General features: G+C 39.9%; 2 protein-coding genes across 2 annotated transcripts in view; both read left to right on the forward strand.

The window, feature by feature from the left end:
* FN1 (fibronectin 1) overlaps window positions 1-11,057 on the forward strand; it is a 67,282-nt gene extending 56,225 nt beyond the window's left edge. The window contains exons 36-44 of the mRNA XM_008578833.1: window positions 475-651; window positions 1,399-1,488; window positions 1,929-2,108; window positions 3,243-3,332; window positions 4,429-4,895; window positions 5,897-6,035; window positions 8,595-8,759; window positions 10,622-10,747; window positions 10,987-11,057. Coding sequence (XP_008577055.1) covers window positions 475-651; window positions 1,399-1,488; window positions 1,929-2,108; window positions 3,243-3,332; window positions 4,429-4,895; window positions 5,897-6,035; window positions 8,595-8,759; window positions 10,622-10,747; window positions 10,987-11,057 — 1,505 coding nt within the window. The remainder of the gene's footprint in view (window positions 1-474; window positions 652-1,398; window positions 1,489-1,928; window positions 2,109-3,242; window positions 3,333-4,428; window positions 4,896-5,896; window positions 6,036-8,594; window positions 8,760-10,621; window positions 10,748-10,986) is intronic.
* Window positions 11,058-11,231: 174 nt separating this feature from the next.
* LOC103595433 (fibronectin) lies at window positions 11,232-15,332 on the forward strand. Its single transcript, XM_008578830.1, has 3 exons — window positions 11,232-11,376; window positions 14,165-14,275; window positions 14,568-15,332. The coding sequence occupies exons 1-3, from the start codon at window positions 11,239-11,241 to the stop codon at window positions 14,637-14,639; spliced, it is 321 nt and encodes a 106-aa protein (XP_008577052.1). The 5' UTR covers window positions 11,232-11,238; the 3' UTR covers window positions 14,640-15,332.
* Window positions 15,333-15,713: the final 381 nt, after the last annotated feature.

The following is a 15,713-nucleotide window of genomic DNA, read 5'->3' on the forward strand; positions in this document are numbered from 1 at the left end:
TAAAAATGACAAAATACTAGCAATAATACTAGCCACGTGTAAATACATATATGTGTGTGTGTGTGTGTATACACATACGTGTGTGTGTATATATACACACACACACTTCCTAGCTGGCCATGCTATTATAACTCTTATCACATATATTTATACATTACAGTAAATTAATAATTTTAACACTTACTGAGGTATTTATAGATACTATAAAGCCAGCCCTAGGAACCACTGGTAGCATCTGTGAGTCAAAAGGTTTTCAGTTTTTCAAAAGAAAAGGCATAAGAGGTGAATGTTTTCATATTTTCTAGTTACTGATAACCTTTCTCTCTAAATGCCAAGAGAGATAATTTGCACATTATTAGTTATGCATTTTCTGAAATGGATGTATTGGTGTATAATAAGGAAACATTTTAAAATATCAAAACCTTACGTGTATGAGCCAACCAGGCACTAATCTCTAGCTCTGATCCTGTGCAGACGTCAGCCCTCCAAGAAGGGCCCGTGTGACAGATGCTACTGAGACCACCATCACCATTAGCTGGCGAACCAAGACCGAGACAATCACTGGCTTCCAAGTCGATGCCATTCCAACCAGTGGCCAGAGTCCAATTCAGAGAATCATCAGTCCAGATATCAGAAGCTACACCATCACAGGTCAGGAAACTCACTGCACCGACCACACTTGTTAACTGACACCTACAATGTAAACTGCCTTATAAGTTATTCTTCAACTTACACTCATTAAATTTATTTTCGATGTTTCATGACAGTCCAGTTTGAAAAAGTTGTTTTCTTATGATCAGAAATAGTTTTGTCCTCTGTATGCCTGATTTTGTCTGTCGTTAATTTCGATCTGTCATCGCTGTGCCCTTTCTCATTTAAAAAAAATTGAAACATAATGCTTAAAACAAAAAGAAATGAAATGGTGATGTTTCATTCTTAGCATTAATATAGCTAGATTAAAAAATAGCACAATTAAGTTTATAAAAGCAAACAGTACTTAATAAAGGTCAAAGTTGTAATTGGAGAATGCTCAATATCTGGGTCATAATTTAGATCTTTTTGAGCATGAAAATTCTGATTCCAGTACCAATCAGTGACCATCTGATTACCCTAAAGAGAAAACTCCCTCAACAGGTGGCCCTTCATTCTCCAACCAAGTTTTGTATTTTAAAATTGACTGTAGCCAGTGTCCTTGTCTGCATCAGTTGTTTGCTTTTGAGATGTTTCTTATTAACAGTTGACATCCATACTGTGCTCTATTTTATTATTCAAATGTGGACCACTTCTACGGTCTACCTAAATATGGGATGGTTGAGGAACCAAGCAAATTGCAGATGAGCTTGAAAAGTCTCCTAGTAAAGCAAAAACAGGTAAAAATCATCTCTTCTCAAATCCCAGGTTTACAACCAGGCACTGACTACAAGATCCACCTGTATACCCTGAACGACAATGCCCGGAGCTCCCCCGTGGTCATCGATGCCTCCACTGGTAAGTATATTTTCTACTAAGGAAATGCCACTGACATATATAATCAGTCATATGAACTGAAGAAACAAATGTGAGGCTGATATTTTTGTATTATAGATCCCACTGAATCATGTTTACAGTTTACAGAATTTCAGATTCTTTCAAGTCTGTTTTTTTTGTTTTTTTTTTTCCTTTTTGTCTTTTTTACTGACCGGTAACGGGATCGCAACCCTCGGTGTTGCGCCTGCACCACGCTCAGCCAGTGAGCGGGAACCGGTCTCCACATAGGATCCGAACCGTCGGTGGGAGCGCCGCCGCGCTCCCAAGCGGTGCACTCTCCAGTGAGCCACCGGGCCGGCCCCAGATTCTTTCAAGTCTGTTTAAAAGGACTTATAAAAAAATGTGGGAGTCATTCTTTTGGTTACTCATTTTCTTAGAGACATAATTTTGTTTTCTTTTAGCCATCGACGCACCATCCAACCTGCGCTTCCTGGCCACCACACCCAACTCCTTCCTGGTATCCTGGCAGCCACCCCGTGCCAAGATTACTGGCTATATCATCAAGTATGAGAAGCCCGGATCCCCTCCCAGAGAAGTGGTTCCTCGGCCCCGTCCTGGTGTCACAGAGGCTACTATTACTGGTATTGCTGCTTTCATGCTGTGATTTCCTCCTTCCTCCCTAGGACACACAAGATCCTTAGCAAACTCCAACTGTGTCTTTGATGCTATTTCATGAGAATGAAAAGTCCTGTTTCTGATAACTTCAAAAGGCATTCTCTGTGTAGAAGCTGTAGAGCTCAATACATCTCAAAAGGCATGAGTTTATGAAAATGCAACTTCAGTACTGTCATAATGGCATAACTAGACTTTTTTTTGTGTGTGGTAAGTTTGCCAAATACCTGACAGTTCAGTCCTAGGAAAATATATTTTTCAAAGCAAACTAGCTAATTGTAATCCCGTCGTTACACGCAGCTCCCTGTAGATCTGGTGTTCCTATGGGACTTGCCAGAGTGCCACCTGTCATTGCCCTCAGTATCCAGATTCACAGAATGGGCAGAGGGATCCCAACCACCCACATTGGAAAGAGTGCCTAGAATGGGGGATAAGAGTTGTCTGCCTCATTGGGAAAGGTTTCTGGTATTGTTTGTCCAAGAGATTAAATATTTAAACTGATGCAGGGTCATATCTGGACTTAAAAATCCCTATTGAACCTACAGATACCAGAAGGAGATACTACTTTTTTACAAATTTTGAGGATAGGAAAATAGAATCAGATATGGGAGGAGTTGAACAGGATGCTTCCTACGGGACCACACAAAGATTAGTTACACTCTGTCCTGCCCAGCGCTTACCTTTAGTCTAACTTTTCATTGATCTGCCATTGAGAACTGCCTGGTTATTAGGCCTAAGTAGATTCACAGATATAATCTGCAATGATCTCGGCCAAATTTATATCCTACTGGTGGTATACATGCTGATAGATTTTCTTGAATTCAAAAAGGCAAGTAAGACCACATGTGGAAAGAATACTCCAGAGGAATTAGTTTATTCAAGTGTCAGATTTGATAGTAAGATAATCAACTTGCAAAGTGGCCTCCGCACACAGGGTATTTGGGTGTTTATAGGAGAAAAGTGAAGTAAATGCTATCTTTCAAGAGGCCAGCAGCCAGTTGGAGAGAGGAAGCTTGCTCCCAGCAGCCTCTGCTGCTGAGACCGACTTCCACTTGACTAGCTGAGCCCACCGACATACTGGGATGGTTCTGTTCTCCCCTCAGGCCTGGAACCAGGAACCGAGTACACAATCTACGTCATTGCCCTGAAGAACAACCAGAAGAGTGAGCCTCTGATCGGGAGGAAAGCGACAGGTAAAGAGCACCTTCCCGGAAACAAGGAGAAAGTTAAGACAAAACTAACAACAAATGATCTCTTTTGCAGTGTGAAAATGTTCTCTGTGTTTTGATGCATTTCTCATGGAATTCTTTTTTTTCTAACAGCATAGCTTATGTATCGTACCCTTTGACAGCAGGAATGATCTAACATGCTCTGCAGAGTTCGTTTTGTTTGTTTTGTTTTGTTTTTCTTTACTATAACCAGTCAATATAATGCCTTTGTTATTCATGCTAAAAAAAGGTTTTTTTGGTTTTTTTTGGTAGCTGGCTGCTATGGGGATCCAAACCCTTGACCTATGGTGTTATGAACACCGTGCTCTAACCAAATAGCTAACGGGCCAGCCGTCATTCTAAAAATTTTAAAGCAGATATTAAGATGTAAAACCAAGGTGCTAGCACTGCTGTTCTTCTATACTTTCTGTTGAATTTTTAAATGCTTTTTTAAAAAAGGGGGAGAGAAATCCTTCCCATTTTACTTTATTTGTAACATGGTTTCTGAAACTTAGAACTAAATAATGTCTTCCTTTTTCATCTAGTTGCAGCTTAATTTGAAGAAAATGCTGTATTCATGGTGATAGAAAAATGTTAAAAATAAATATGAACGTGTTTTTTTTTAAATCTATATTGACAATTTCAGACCATGAAAAACTGTTGAGACAAACCTCTGTGATTTTCATACTTCAGATACCAACCTGATTAGTGTGGATTTTAGTTCCTACGACTTGCTTCTCGAATTTTTTGAAAAAGCAAAAAAGGCTGCGCGTTTCAGTTCCATTAGGCTTCATTTGAGCTGCAGCAGCTTCTGTGGGGCTCAGCAGTTCAAAGCTTTGTGGGTATGAGAAATTCATACTAACACTTTTTTCTTTCTAAACTATAAAGAAACCTTTGAGAAAAATCATAAAGATTTCTTTCTGGGAAAAAAGTGTTTTGTGAGCTGGGAGCTGCTCATTTTGCAGGGGCTTTGATAGATTGATAAACAGTCGTTGTTGCCTGAATCGATCATGATGACCGCTGCTACTTTTACTGGAGCTTCACGCGCTTTGCTTTTTTGGCTCTAATCTCTCTTGGCTAGATGAGCTTCCCCAACTGGTAACCCTTCCACACCCCAATCTCCACGGACCAGAGATCTTGGATGTTCCCTCTACAGTTCAAAAGACCCCTTTCATCACCCACCCTGGGTATGACACTGGAAACGGTATTCAGCTTCCTGGCACTTCCGGTCAGCAGCCCAGTGTTGGGCAACAAATGATCTTTGAGGAGCATGGTTTTAGGCGGACCACACCACCCACAATGGCCACCCCTGTAAGGCATAGGCCAGGACCATACCCGCCGAATGTAGATGAGGACATCCAAATTGGTCACGTCCCCAGGGGAGACGCAGACCATCATCTCTACCCTCACGTTCTGGGACTCAATCCAAATGCCTCTACAGGACAAGAAGCTCTCTCTCAGACAACCATCTCTTGGACCCCATACCAGGAAAGTTCTGAGTACATCATTTCATGTCATCCTGTTGGCATCGATGAAGAACCCTTACAGGTAATTAATACATATATATGTTATACCTCTGGCTGGGTAGCGCAGAAAGGAGCAAGTTGGGTAACTGAAGTGGCCAGCGCTCTGATGTGAAGTGGCCACACTTCTAGGACCTCTTAGAAAGACAGCATATTTAAGCCCTGATGTTTTTTTTTTAATCTCAATATGGCTCTACTTTGGAGGATGTACCAGAGAGTGTCATTTGCTTTTATTTCATAGAGAGAGAAGTCATGACTATCATCCTCACACATATGAGGTTTCTTTGTGAGATAAACAGATGATCCTAGAAAAAATATTCTACCTGAATTTACATTTGTGTGAAAAGCCTAAAACATCATCCTTACAGTTTGTCCTCGAAGAAGCCCATTATCTACAGTGTGTCTAAAGAAAAAGAACTTAGGCGAAGCTGTGTATAGCAGCTGTTATAAGTGATTGATTCTCCAACTAAAACTTCTGTTCTTTCATTTGTCTTGTTGGTATCAATTTTTATTGAGTTCTTATTTTTATAAAGTGACAGAATTTTAAAAACTGACTATGCTGTGGGAAATTTATGAGCTTAGACTCATGAGTTTGAGCATTTGCCAAAGTGTTTTAAGGACTTCGTACAGGGGTCAGAGGCCACCTTGCCCAGCATGACTGTTTTTCCCCATATAGTGCAGTGTCCATGTTTTATGGGATGGGGACACGGCCAGGGGTCCCAGTGGGCCCACATAGACCTGTTTCTGCAGCGGGATGAAGGGGAGGCCATCTCCTCTAGTGTTGGGGAGGGCTCCTGGTAACTATGGAGCACATAGGTAGATTTTTAGCAGGAAAATCTGGCAGATATAATGGCCCCTCACCCTTATTCCATTTCCCTCCTTGGCTGGTTGGGATCCCGACAACCTCCCTCGTCTCCCTTTGCTTTGTTTAAATGGTGAGAGTTATTGATAAGAGAACTGGGGATACCATGTCTCTTCCTCACTCTAATGCTTTCTCCTCCACTTTGGATGTCCCAATAATTGCAGTTCCGAGTTCCTGGAACTTCTACCAGTGCCACTCTGACAGGCCTCACCCGAGGGGCCACCTACAACATCATAGTGGAGGCACTGAAAGACCAGGAGAGGCACAAGGTTCGGGAGGAGGTTGTTACCGTGGGCAGCTCTGGTAGGTGAACACGTGTGTTATTCAGGCACAGGCTCCCCTCTGGACTATGCCAGAGACAGCTTTTTCTATTGACTGTTCCTTTGTTGCTGTTGCTTTTTAACTTTAAGAAATAATAGGCCGGCCCGTGGCTCACTCGGTAGAGTGCGGTGCTGATAACAACAAGGCCACGGGTTCGGATCCTATATAGGGATGACCGGTTTGCTCACTGGCTGAGCGTGGTGCTGACAACACCAAGCCAAGGGTTGAGATCCCCTTACCTGTCATCTTTTAAAAAAAAAAAAAAAAGAAAGAAATAATGCTGCACATCTACTTGAAGTAAATGACCAATGTTAAACCAGTTATTTTCCCCGTATAGTATCCTAGTGTCTTTGCAAAATGTATACGTAATTGACAAACTCTCAAACAGTGATATGATGATAGGCCTAGGAGGGACTTCAAATTTTAGTCCTTCCTAGTGAGTATCTGAGTTGATAATAGGGCAAATGTTTCCCAGTATCTTTTCCCAGATGCTTCCCATCTCACCACGCTGCTTTCCTCTTGAGGGATTAAGTACCAAAACTGATTACCTGTAAAGGAAATTCCCCCTCTGCAGACATTAGGGACAGCTGGTTTTTGTTCCTGATACCAATATAGCACATTTCTGTCCAAAGAGCTCCCTTATTTCCAAAGATATTTTCTTCTGATTATACAGGTGCAAAACCTCAATAAAGGTTAAATGATCATTGATTCATTTTTGCAGCACCTGGAAAATTCTTTTAAACCAATACTATGCTACCTGGCTTTTCAATTTGCAGCAGCTGAAGATTTATTCACCAAGGAACATGAGATAGGGAATAGAATAATCAAAGCCGTGAATCCTTAGTCTTTCAGCTGGAAGGTTCTCTGTTCCACATCAGCAGGGAGTGCTAAATTCTGTCTCTGCCAAGTGACTGCCTTTATTTCTAGATCCAGTTACTTAAAATCAGCCTCCTTCCTCATCTGATAGAAGAGTGTGCTATTTTACATGTATAAATTCCTGTGAATTAAGCAGTTGAGTATTTGACTAGGTGGGGGATTATTACATATGGACAATAATGCTTATCTTTTACCTGTCATGGTTTTACTAGTAGAATTCCATGTGAAAGGAATTTTCCAGAGCATAAACATCTTTGTGCTTTTCTATGTCATTTTTAAAAAAAGATTTGATCTCTATAACTTTAGTTAGGGTGGAATTTCTACTCCTGGCTGTTTTTAGAGTTGTGAAACCTCCAGGGACAGTTTAAGCTCCTTCCATTTTTCTTCCCAACTCCTTATTCTCAGAAGCAATATTCTGCATTCAAGCCAGGTCTTCCTGGTTTTGAGACATTTCAGATTTCCTAGTTCTCCAAAATCTATTTTCTTCCAGGGTGATGCCTTTAGAAATATTAGGTTCTCCAAATATCTATTTCATTTAGGTTATCTTTTTTTTTTTTTTTTGGTGGCTGGCCAGTATGGGGACCTGAACCCTTGACCTTGGTGTTGTCAGCCCCATACTCTACCAACTGAGATAATCAACCAGCCCTTGAGTTTTTGATTCTTGCACTATAAAAAGAAATATACACAATGGGATTTAAAGTCACAGTAAGTTTATTTAATTCTTAGAGAATAACTTGAGGCATGATGTGTTTGCATAGATTATTTTAAAATAAGCTTTTCCAAAACATAAAGGCACAAGATCTTATGTAATATGAAGAGACATCGGTACTTATTTCTAAATCATCTATATCCCATCGCTTCTTATTATTTGGAACAGTTGATTATATTGATAAAGTAAAGCAGTCTTACCATTATAACAATCTGCAAAGTCTAGGCTTTCTGCGCTACTATGCAAAAAAATGCAATAAAAAAGTGAATATAACATTATAATGTTATGTTAAAATTCTAAGACTTTTGCATTATAAGAAAAAGATAGCCTTTAATAATAATTTTTTATTTAGCAAGGACTTTCAAAGTGTTGGCAAAGGGGCAGTGCTTTGAATTCATGACCTTTTGTAGTTTTCACAAGATCCCGAGGAGGTAGAGAGATTTTTATTCTTATCCCTGTATTGCAGATAAGAAGACCTGGCTTGAGAAAAGTGAGACAGAGAGATGTTCAATAACTAGCTCAAGTTCACTTAGGTACTGATGGAGAGGTATAACCAGTCTTTGATCCTAGCAAAGTTCTTAACTAGCTTAAACTGCCTTGAGATCTTTTTCATGTTCTATAAAGTAGATTTACCAGAAATGATCATTTTCTTGGAACTTATGGCAAAAACAAAACATCAGTTCCTTTTAAGATGCCTGTGGCAAGTGTCCACTGGCTACATGTAAGTATTGTTTATTATATAGAGCTGATATATATATTGTTTATTATATAGAGCTCATATATATATTGTTTATTATATATAGCTGATGCATTGATAGAACAGATGGATGCCTCTTAGTGCTACTGGAATTTTTGTGTTAGATGAAGTCATTGTATACAATGGCTCGGTTTTCTTCTTACAGTCCCAAACCAGCAATAAGATGTCCTTTTTTGCTCTTTCCTCCTTTTCCTCATAGTCAATGAAGGCCTGAACCAACCTACGGATGACTCATGCTTTGACCCCTACACGGTTGCACATTACGCCGTTGGAGAGGAGTGGGAGCGATTGTCTGAATCTGGCTTTAAACTCTCGTGCCAGTGCTTAGGTTTTGGCAGTGGCCATTTCAGATGTGATTCATCTAGTGAGTAGCTTGCTTTGTCCGTCCACTTTGTCCATCCATCTCCTTCAGTTCCATGCATTTGCACTAATGTGCCAAGCAAGCATGTTTGGCAGACACTGGCTCTTCCAAACATGAAGCAAACAAGGGGATATTTGTTTGACTCAAAGTAACATTTTGCATCATAGAAGAATGATGGGAAATTTTACTTGTTCAATATTGCTTCATTTCAAGGGTTGTATGCCAATACGATTATTAATTCAAGATAAGTTTGTGGTGGTGATATGATTTTTTAAATTTTCTGTTAAAACTAATCAATAAAGTCAAACTCACTGGAGCCAGGTCTAATTAAGAGTATCAGGGACACAGAGAAACCTTAAATCTCTTTTAATCTATAGTGTTGAATGAGGTCAGAGGTGAACATTTACACTAACAAACAATGTCTCTTTCACCACAAACCAAACATACACATATTGTAATACACACAAATATCACACACACACACACACAATCCAGACAGCTTGAACATTACTAATAATATAAAGGGAAGTGTACAGATAATCCATTTATCAATTATTAAGAATAAACTTCAATTGAAAAATATTTGATTTTCAAATTATGAAGGGATTTTAGTTTTTCAAAAATTTTTTTTAATTAAAATTATCCTAGGAATGATCTATTATGCCTTGAGATTTAGTATTGTAATTTATAAAGCTTTAATTTTTCTTTGTTTTTAGGAGATATGATTATTATTGCCAATTGGTTTATTTTTATAGATATTAACCATTATGCCTTATAAACAAGCTTTCTGTGGACATATATAGGAATCATATTCTGTGGAAGTAAAGTAGAACAGATGTTTTAAAAGATTTTCAAAGTATTTTACTTAACTTGTATACATGAAATGGTTTAGTTCAGACAAATTAAAAAAAAAACAACCAGTGCTTTCACTGTAGTCTTCTGTGCCCGACAATCTGAAAATGGAAAGGCAGAGCAGTGGAAATACCATAATACTGTTCAGGAGTTGCAAATTTTAACATTTGGCCTCAACTAGGTGGCTTTTGGCTTCTGGAACTGAACTGCTTTTAAGTTTGTATATTTATTTATCACCTATGTAAGTTAGGCACAATTTTGGGAGCAGAGCCATAAGTTCATTTATGAGATTCTTGAGCTCAACTTACATATCCTTTAAGGCCTAGATGTTGTAATTGTCTAATACCTTTTCTTACACTTTAAGGAAGGCTGAATTGTTGATGAAATGGAAGAGGTAGTGCCTTGTTACATAAGCGTCTGAAGTGTGTTTTGCGTTAGTAGTTAAATATACAGTAGTTAAAAACAGGTAACTGTTGCTTTTGGATATTCCTCAAAACGAGTCTTTTATTTGTAGGGATAATAACCATTGATTTATCATTTTGTTTTGTTTTGTCATCCATGTTTATTCTTTTATCCTTTTCATTTACACAAACAGGTGGTGGCATGTAGAAACCAGCTGATCTTTGTTTTATGGTTAATTGAACTGCTTTGTATCTAGGGTCTCTGCAAAACCAAAAGTGATTTTTTCTTTTCCTAAAGGACTACTCCAATCGTTTCATTTTCCACAATTTTAAGCTGTTTTAAATTCATTTGAATTCTCACTATTCTTATGACATGATTGTGGCAGAATAAATTGGATTTTAAAATGTCCTAGAAAATGCAAAATGGTAAAAATAATATTTGAAAATCTAACCAGAAAAATGGTTTGTCGTGGGGAGCATGATCTTTAACTCTTGTTGCCACGCCTTCCAGGTATGTGGCTTTTAAGATTCTGTGACAAGTCCCAGTGTACTCACCGTCTTGTGAGTCAGAACACACAAATAACTCTGCCTGCGATTTTCTGCACCCTGCAGAATGGTGCCATGACAATGGTGTGAACTACAAGATTGGAGAGAAGTGGGATCGCCAGGGAGAAAATGGCCAGATGATGAGCTGCACATGTCTTGGGAATGGAAAGGGCGAATTCAAGTGTGATCCTCGTAAGTCGTCACAGATCAATTTTAGAGCCTTATTAAACACTCCCGCTTTCATTACTTGGCTATAACTCATTCGCAGAAATGATGGGAGATTTCAGGTCTCCTTGAGGAGTGAACAGTGGGTTTGCTAATCTTTTGATTTGGGAAAGTGGAGACAAGCTTCAGAAATGAGTCATGATTTAGTGTTATTACAGGGCACTTCGGCACTTTTCCAACCTGAGTATTTTGACCATTACCTGCAGTAAATGTTACAAGAAAGCTTTATTGGTCTGTAGATTCAACGTTCAAAATACGATCTCCATCTTCCCATTAGACCCTTTCCAGTGTATTAGATTTAGTTTCTGGAAATGCTGCCCTAAGATCTGTACAGCAGTGTCTCTCTTGTGAATGATTGATACACATGTGTGGGATTTGGGCTATGATGATACAAATTTAGGACAGAAGTGGAACCCACCCCTATATCAAGTCAAGTGTGTGTTATTGTCCTCTGTCTTATGCGTGCTTCTGACTTGTGCCTGACTGTAGATGAGGCAACGTGTTATGATGATGGGAAGACATACCACGTAGGAGAACAGTGGCAGAAGGAATATCTTGGTGCTATTTGCTCTTGCACATGCTTCGGAGGCCAGCGGGTAAGACCAGCTCCCCACAATGTAGATAAGATAAAGCAGGGCTCCTGCACTGTGGAGCTGTGCACGCGGGTGTGTGGTGCCCCTTGTGAAGGGTTCAGTACCTAGTTTCCTGCAGGCTGGTAGCTGCTGACGTAAGACCTTTATCTTACTTCCTGGGCAGCCACCCCCACCAGCTCTCTCCCCCATATCTGCTGTTCTCAGGCTGTCCCTAAGCAACTGAATGTTGTATAGGGCTAGACCTCCAGCTCCATGCTCTGCGGGGCACTGTGGTTAAATATTTTGAATAATACCTTGGATCTAGGAAAACGTCACTGCTTTGTACCCTCTCTCAAACTAAAAATAGATCTTTGTTACAGGTGTAGCACTGTGCTAATATGGGACGACAGATAGAGAATGAGAAATGGTCCTGGCACTTAATGATAGAGTTGGAGACATTGAATTAGGCTACATTGCAAACAAAGTCAACCTAACTAAGGTTCTGACTGGGGATGACAAATACAGTTTCGGACAGGCTGGATTGGCAAGTAAAAGAAGTGTAAACTGGCTGGGGTTTAGGATGGCTAAGATTTGGCTGAGGAGGGGAGGAAGCAGAGGGTCAGTAAGCACACACCCTGGGACAGGAGGGAGCGGGCCCGGGTGGGCTCCAGTGAGCCTACCCTCTGCCTGGTATCTCATGGTTAGAAATCAGATGGGATGAAGTGGATTCTAGAAGGCCTCAGAAGTCCATTATTTAGGCCAGTACTTCTCAACCGCTTCTAATATGTGCCCTACTCCAACACAACAAATCATGCTGTGCCATCCTCTAATATAATTTGAAATTCCAAAATGAAATGACTCATTTTAAATAAAATAAAATAACTCTGGGTCTGGCCATTTAGCTCACTTGGTTGGAACTGGTGCTGTTAACATCAGGTCAAGAATTCAGATCCCCTTACTGGCCAGCCACCAAAACAAACAAACAAACAAATGACGACGACAAAAATAAAATAACTCAAATAAAAACAATGGAACACAACAGTCCTTTGTTTTCAATGCAGACAAACCATCCCCACTTGCCCCCCAGATTCTGATACATGAGGAGCATGCTCCCCACCACAGGGTCGATGCGTTCGGCATTAACCATTCCGGGTTCCCAAAATGAGAAGAAGCATGGTGGAAAAAGGTCTTCTGAAAGATTAATCTGGCAGCAGGGAAAGGTCTTCAGGGACCTGTCTCTGCCCCACCTGAGGACCAAGGACAGCCCATGGAAACTACTCTGATCTCCTTACACCCCTCATGGTTATGTGGGGAGGGAGGTGCTCCCCATCCAAATGGGGAGAAGCTGTGACATCAATCTTTCTCTCTCTCTCACTCTCTCATTAACACTTATAAAGACTGTGATCATTGATCAGTCATCTTGGTATAAACATGTGTGATGGAGAGTGAATTTGTTGTGAAGTAGATTTTGTTCTCACTTCAGCATCTTATTATTTATGCACAGAAACCTTTCATGTGTGACACCTATTCCATAAAGTAATGAAACACTTAAGACAGAAGTGGGAACTATTACATTTTTATATGAAAGCAAGATTCATTGATTCTGTGAGCAGGTATTTACTGGTACTGTGTTAGGGAGTATGGGGAATATGCTCTTAATATTCCCCATATTAATTATGTCTAAAATATTAAAATGATAATATAAGAAAGTGACTGTATTACTTAAAGTTGGCTTTGGTTGTAAGAGAAAAGTTCAATTTGAGTTAAGTTAGGCAAAAATGGCTCACATGATGGAAAAGTCGCAGGGTCTGCTCCAGCAGTGGCATCTGGAGTCTCTTGCTCTCTTCATGCCTGTCCTGTACAGGCTTTGTTCTCCAGTAGGCTCCCTGCGATGGTGACATGGATGACTTCCATCAGCTCCAGCTTTACCTTTTCCAAGCTTAAGAGTAATTGAGAGAGAGAACACATGTTTCCTCCCATTTCCAGCAAAAATCTCAGGGAGGAGCCTCACTGGCCCAGCTGGGTCCTGTTCCCACCTCCCATTCCATCTCTGGCCAGATGAAAGGCTACTGAGTCACCAGTTAGGAAAGTTTAAATGGAGTGCCATGTGATGCAGTAGAGAGAGCATGCCAGGAGTCACTCCATCTCTTCAGTGGCAGCCACAACTCCTCCAGCGGTCCACTGTGTGACTTCCGCACTCCCTCTGAGCAAGGCACTTCTCTCCTCTGGGTCTCTGTTTCCTTCCCTGTAAAATGAGGCTGTTTGACCATTTGATCTCAAGTCACTTTTAAAAGTTCTAGGTTTCAGGGCCGGCCCGTGGCTCACTCAGGAGAGTGTGGTGCTGAGAACACCAAGGCCCCGGGTTCGGATCCAATATAGGGATGGCCGGTTAGCTCACTGGTTGAGCGTAGTGCTGACAACACCAAGCCAAGGGTTAAGATCCCCTTACTGGTCATCTTTAAAAAAAAAAAAAAAAAGCTCTAGGTTTCTATGAAAACCTCTTCTATCATCTAGTGCTGAAAGCTTATTGAGGAAGTAGGGACTGAAATGAGTCTTAGCAGATGGATGGGGTTTGAATTTCAAGAGAAAGGATAAGCATGATTAGACAGAGATATGTACAAGATACAGTAATAAGCCAAAGTGTATTCCAAGAGTTATAAATGCATGAAATCATCATCAAAGCTTCCTTAGTGATTAACTTCTTATATTTTGCTAACACGTAAGAGCTGAGATTCTTCTTTAACTCAAGCACTAAATTATGATGTCCTCCGGTTATCATAAACCTCATTTGACTGAGCATCTCTTCTCTCAGGGCTGGCGCTGTGACAACTGCCGTAGACCAGGGGCTGAACCTGGTTCTGAAGGCTCCACCGGCCACTCCTACAATCAGTATTCGCAGAGATACCATCAGAGAACAAACACTGTAAGTGCATTTGCACCGTGAGCTTCTCTCCCCTGAATACAATTAGCTACATATTAGAGAGTCTCTTTCTGCAGGTACCTTTCTTCTGATTGAACCACATTTTTTATTTTAAAAAATAATCTAATAAATGACAAGTAGAATACTGTATCTATAACATAATTTAAGTTATAATTTATAAGACTCAGAAATATTATCATATCTATAAGCGTTGTCATAGAAATCCCACCCCCCCTTTTTTTCTGTACACTTTACAGTATTTGCCACTAATTTTTTTCTTCTTTCATTTTAACAGAATGTTAATTGCCCAATTGAGTGCTTCATGCCTTTAGATGTACAGGCTGACAGAGATGATTCCAGAGAGTAATATTTCCAACCCGAAGGAACAAGCATGTCTCTCTGCCAAGGTCCTTCCTACTGGAGTGATGTTAGCAGACCCAGTCGTACAGTGTTTGTTTCTTTCTTAAGCCTTTTGCTCTGGAGTAAGTTCTCCAGCTTCTGCTCAAGTCACAGCTTCTCCAAGCATCACCCTGGGAGTGTTTTGAGACTTTTCTCATAAATGAGGGCAGTACGTTGCCTGTTCTGCTTCGAAGTATTCAATACCGCTCAGTATTTTAAGTGAAACGATTCTAGCTTGTGATTTGGTTTGAGATCAATAGGGAAGCATATGCAGCCAACCAAGATGCAAAACATATTGAAATGATGTTACCAAAATTTTACGTAGGAAAGTTACCCAAACACTTCTGCTTTCACTTAACTGTCTGGCCCACAATACTGTAGGATCGGCATGTCCCTATTACTGTGATATTTTAAATATCCACAGTACTCACTTTTTCCAAAAGATTCAAGTGATTGCCTAGAAATATTTTTCTCTTACCTGTTATTTATCAATTTTCCCAGTATTTTTATATGGAAAAAATTGTATTGAAGACACTTAGTAGGCAGTTGATAAGAAGAATTCGGTATAATTATGGTTGGTGATTATTTTTTATACTGTACATGCCAAAGCTTTACTACTGTGGAAAGACAACTGTTTTAATAAAAGATTTACATTCCACAACTTGAAGGTTATTCTCTTTTATATAGGGTACTTTGGGGGGGAATAATAATGGTCATGATTTTTTTTTCTTTTCAATTCAGCAAATATTTGAAAATCTATTATGTGCAGGGCGCTCTCATTCTTGGTGATTTCAGTACAAGTGTCACTACGAAAACACAGATTCACTGTTGTCATTTCATGTCTTCAGTAATGGAGATAGCTTTACATTTTCTGCTTTAACAGATTTAAGTGAACTCAAATATTTATTAAACTTGCTGGCAAGCTCTTTAGAAGTATAATCAAAACAACCTTTAGTTGCTCCTTTCCAACCATTATAATCCTTCCGTCTCTCCACCCTCCTTACCTTCCTTCACTGACTAAACATCTATCCAAGAGATTATC

The sequence above is a fragment of the Galeopterus variegatus genome, unplaced genomic scaffold (genome assembly GCF_000696425.1).
Source record: "Galeopterus variegatus unplaced genomic scaffold, G_variegatus-3.0.2 Scaffold1770, whole genome shotgun sequence".
Lineage (NCBI taxonomy): Eukaryota > Metazoa > Chordata > Mammalia > Dermoptera > Cynocephalidae > Galeopterus > Galeopterus variegatus.

Excerpts from the sequence above, each read along its gene's own strand:
- LOC103595433 (XM_008578830.1), top strand. The coding sequence starts at position 11,239 with ATGCGTGCTTCTGACTTGTGCCTGACTGTAGATGAGGCAACGTGTTAT. Across the intron at positions 11,377-14,164 it reads CATGCTTCGGAGGCCAGCGG|GGCTGGCGCTGTGACAACTG; the intron begins GTAAGACCAGCT and ends CTCTTCTCTCAG. Across the intron at positions 14,276-14,567 it reads ACCATCAGAGAACAAACACT|AATGTTAATTGCCCAATTGA; the intron begins GTAAGTGCATTT and ends TCATTTTAACAG.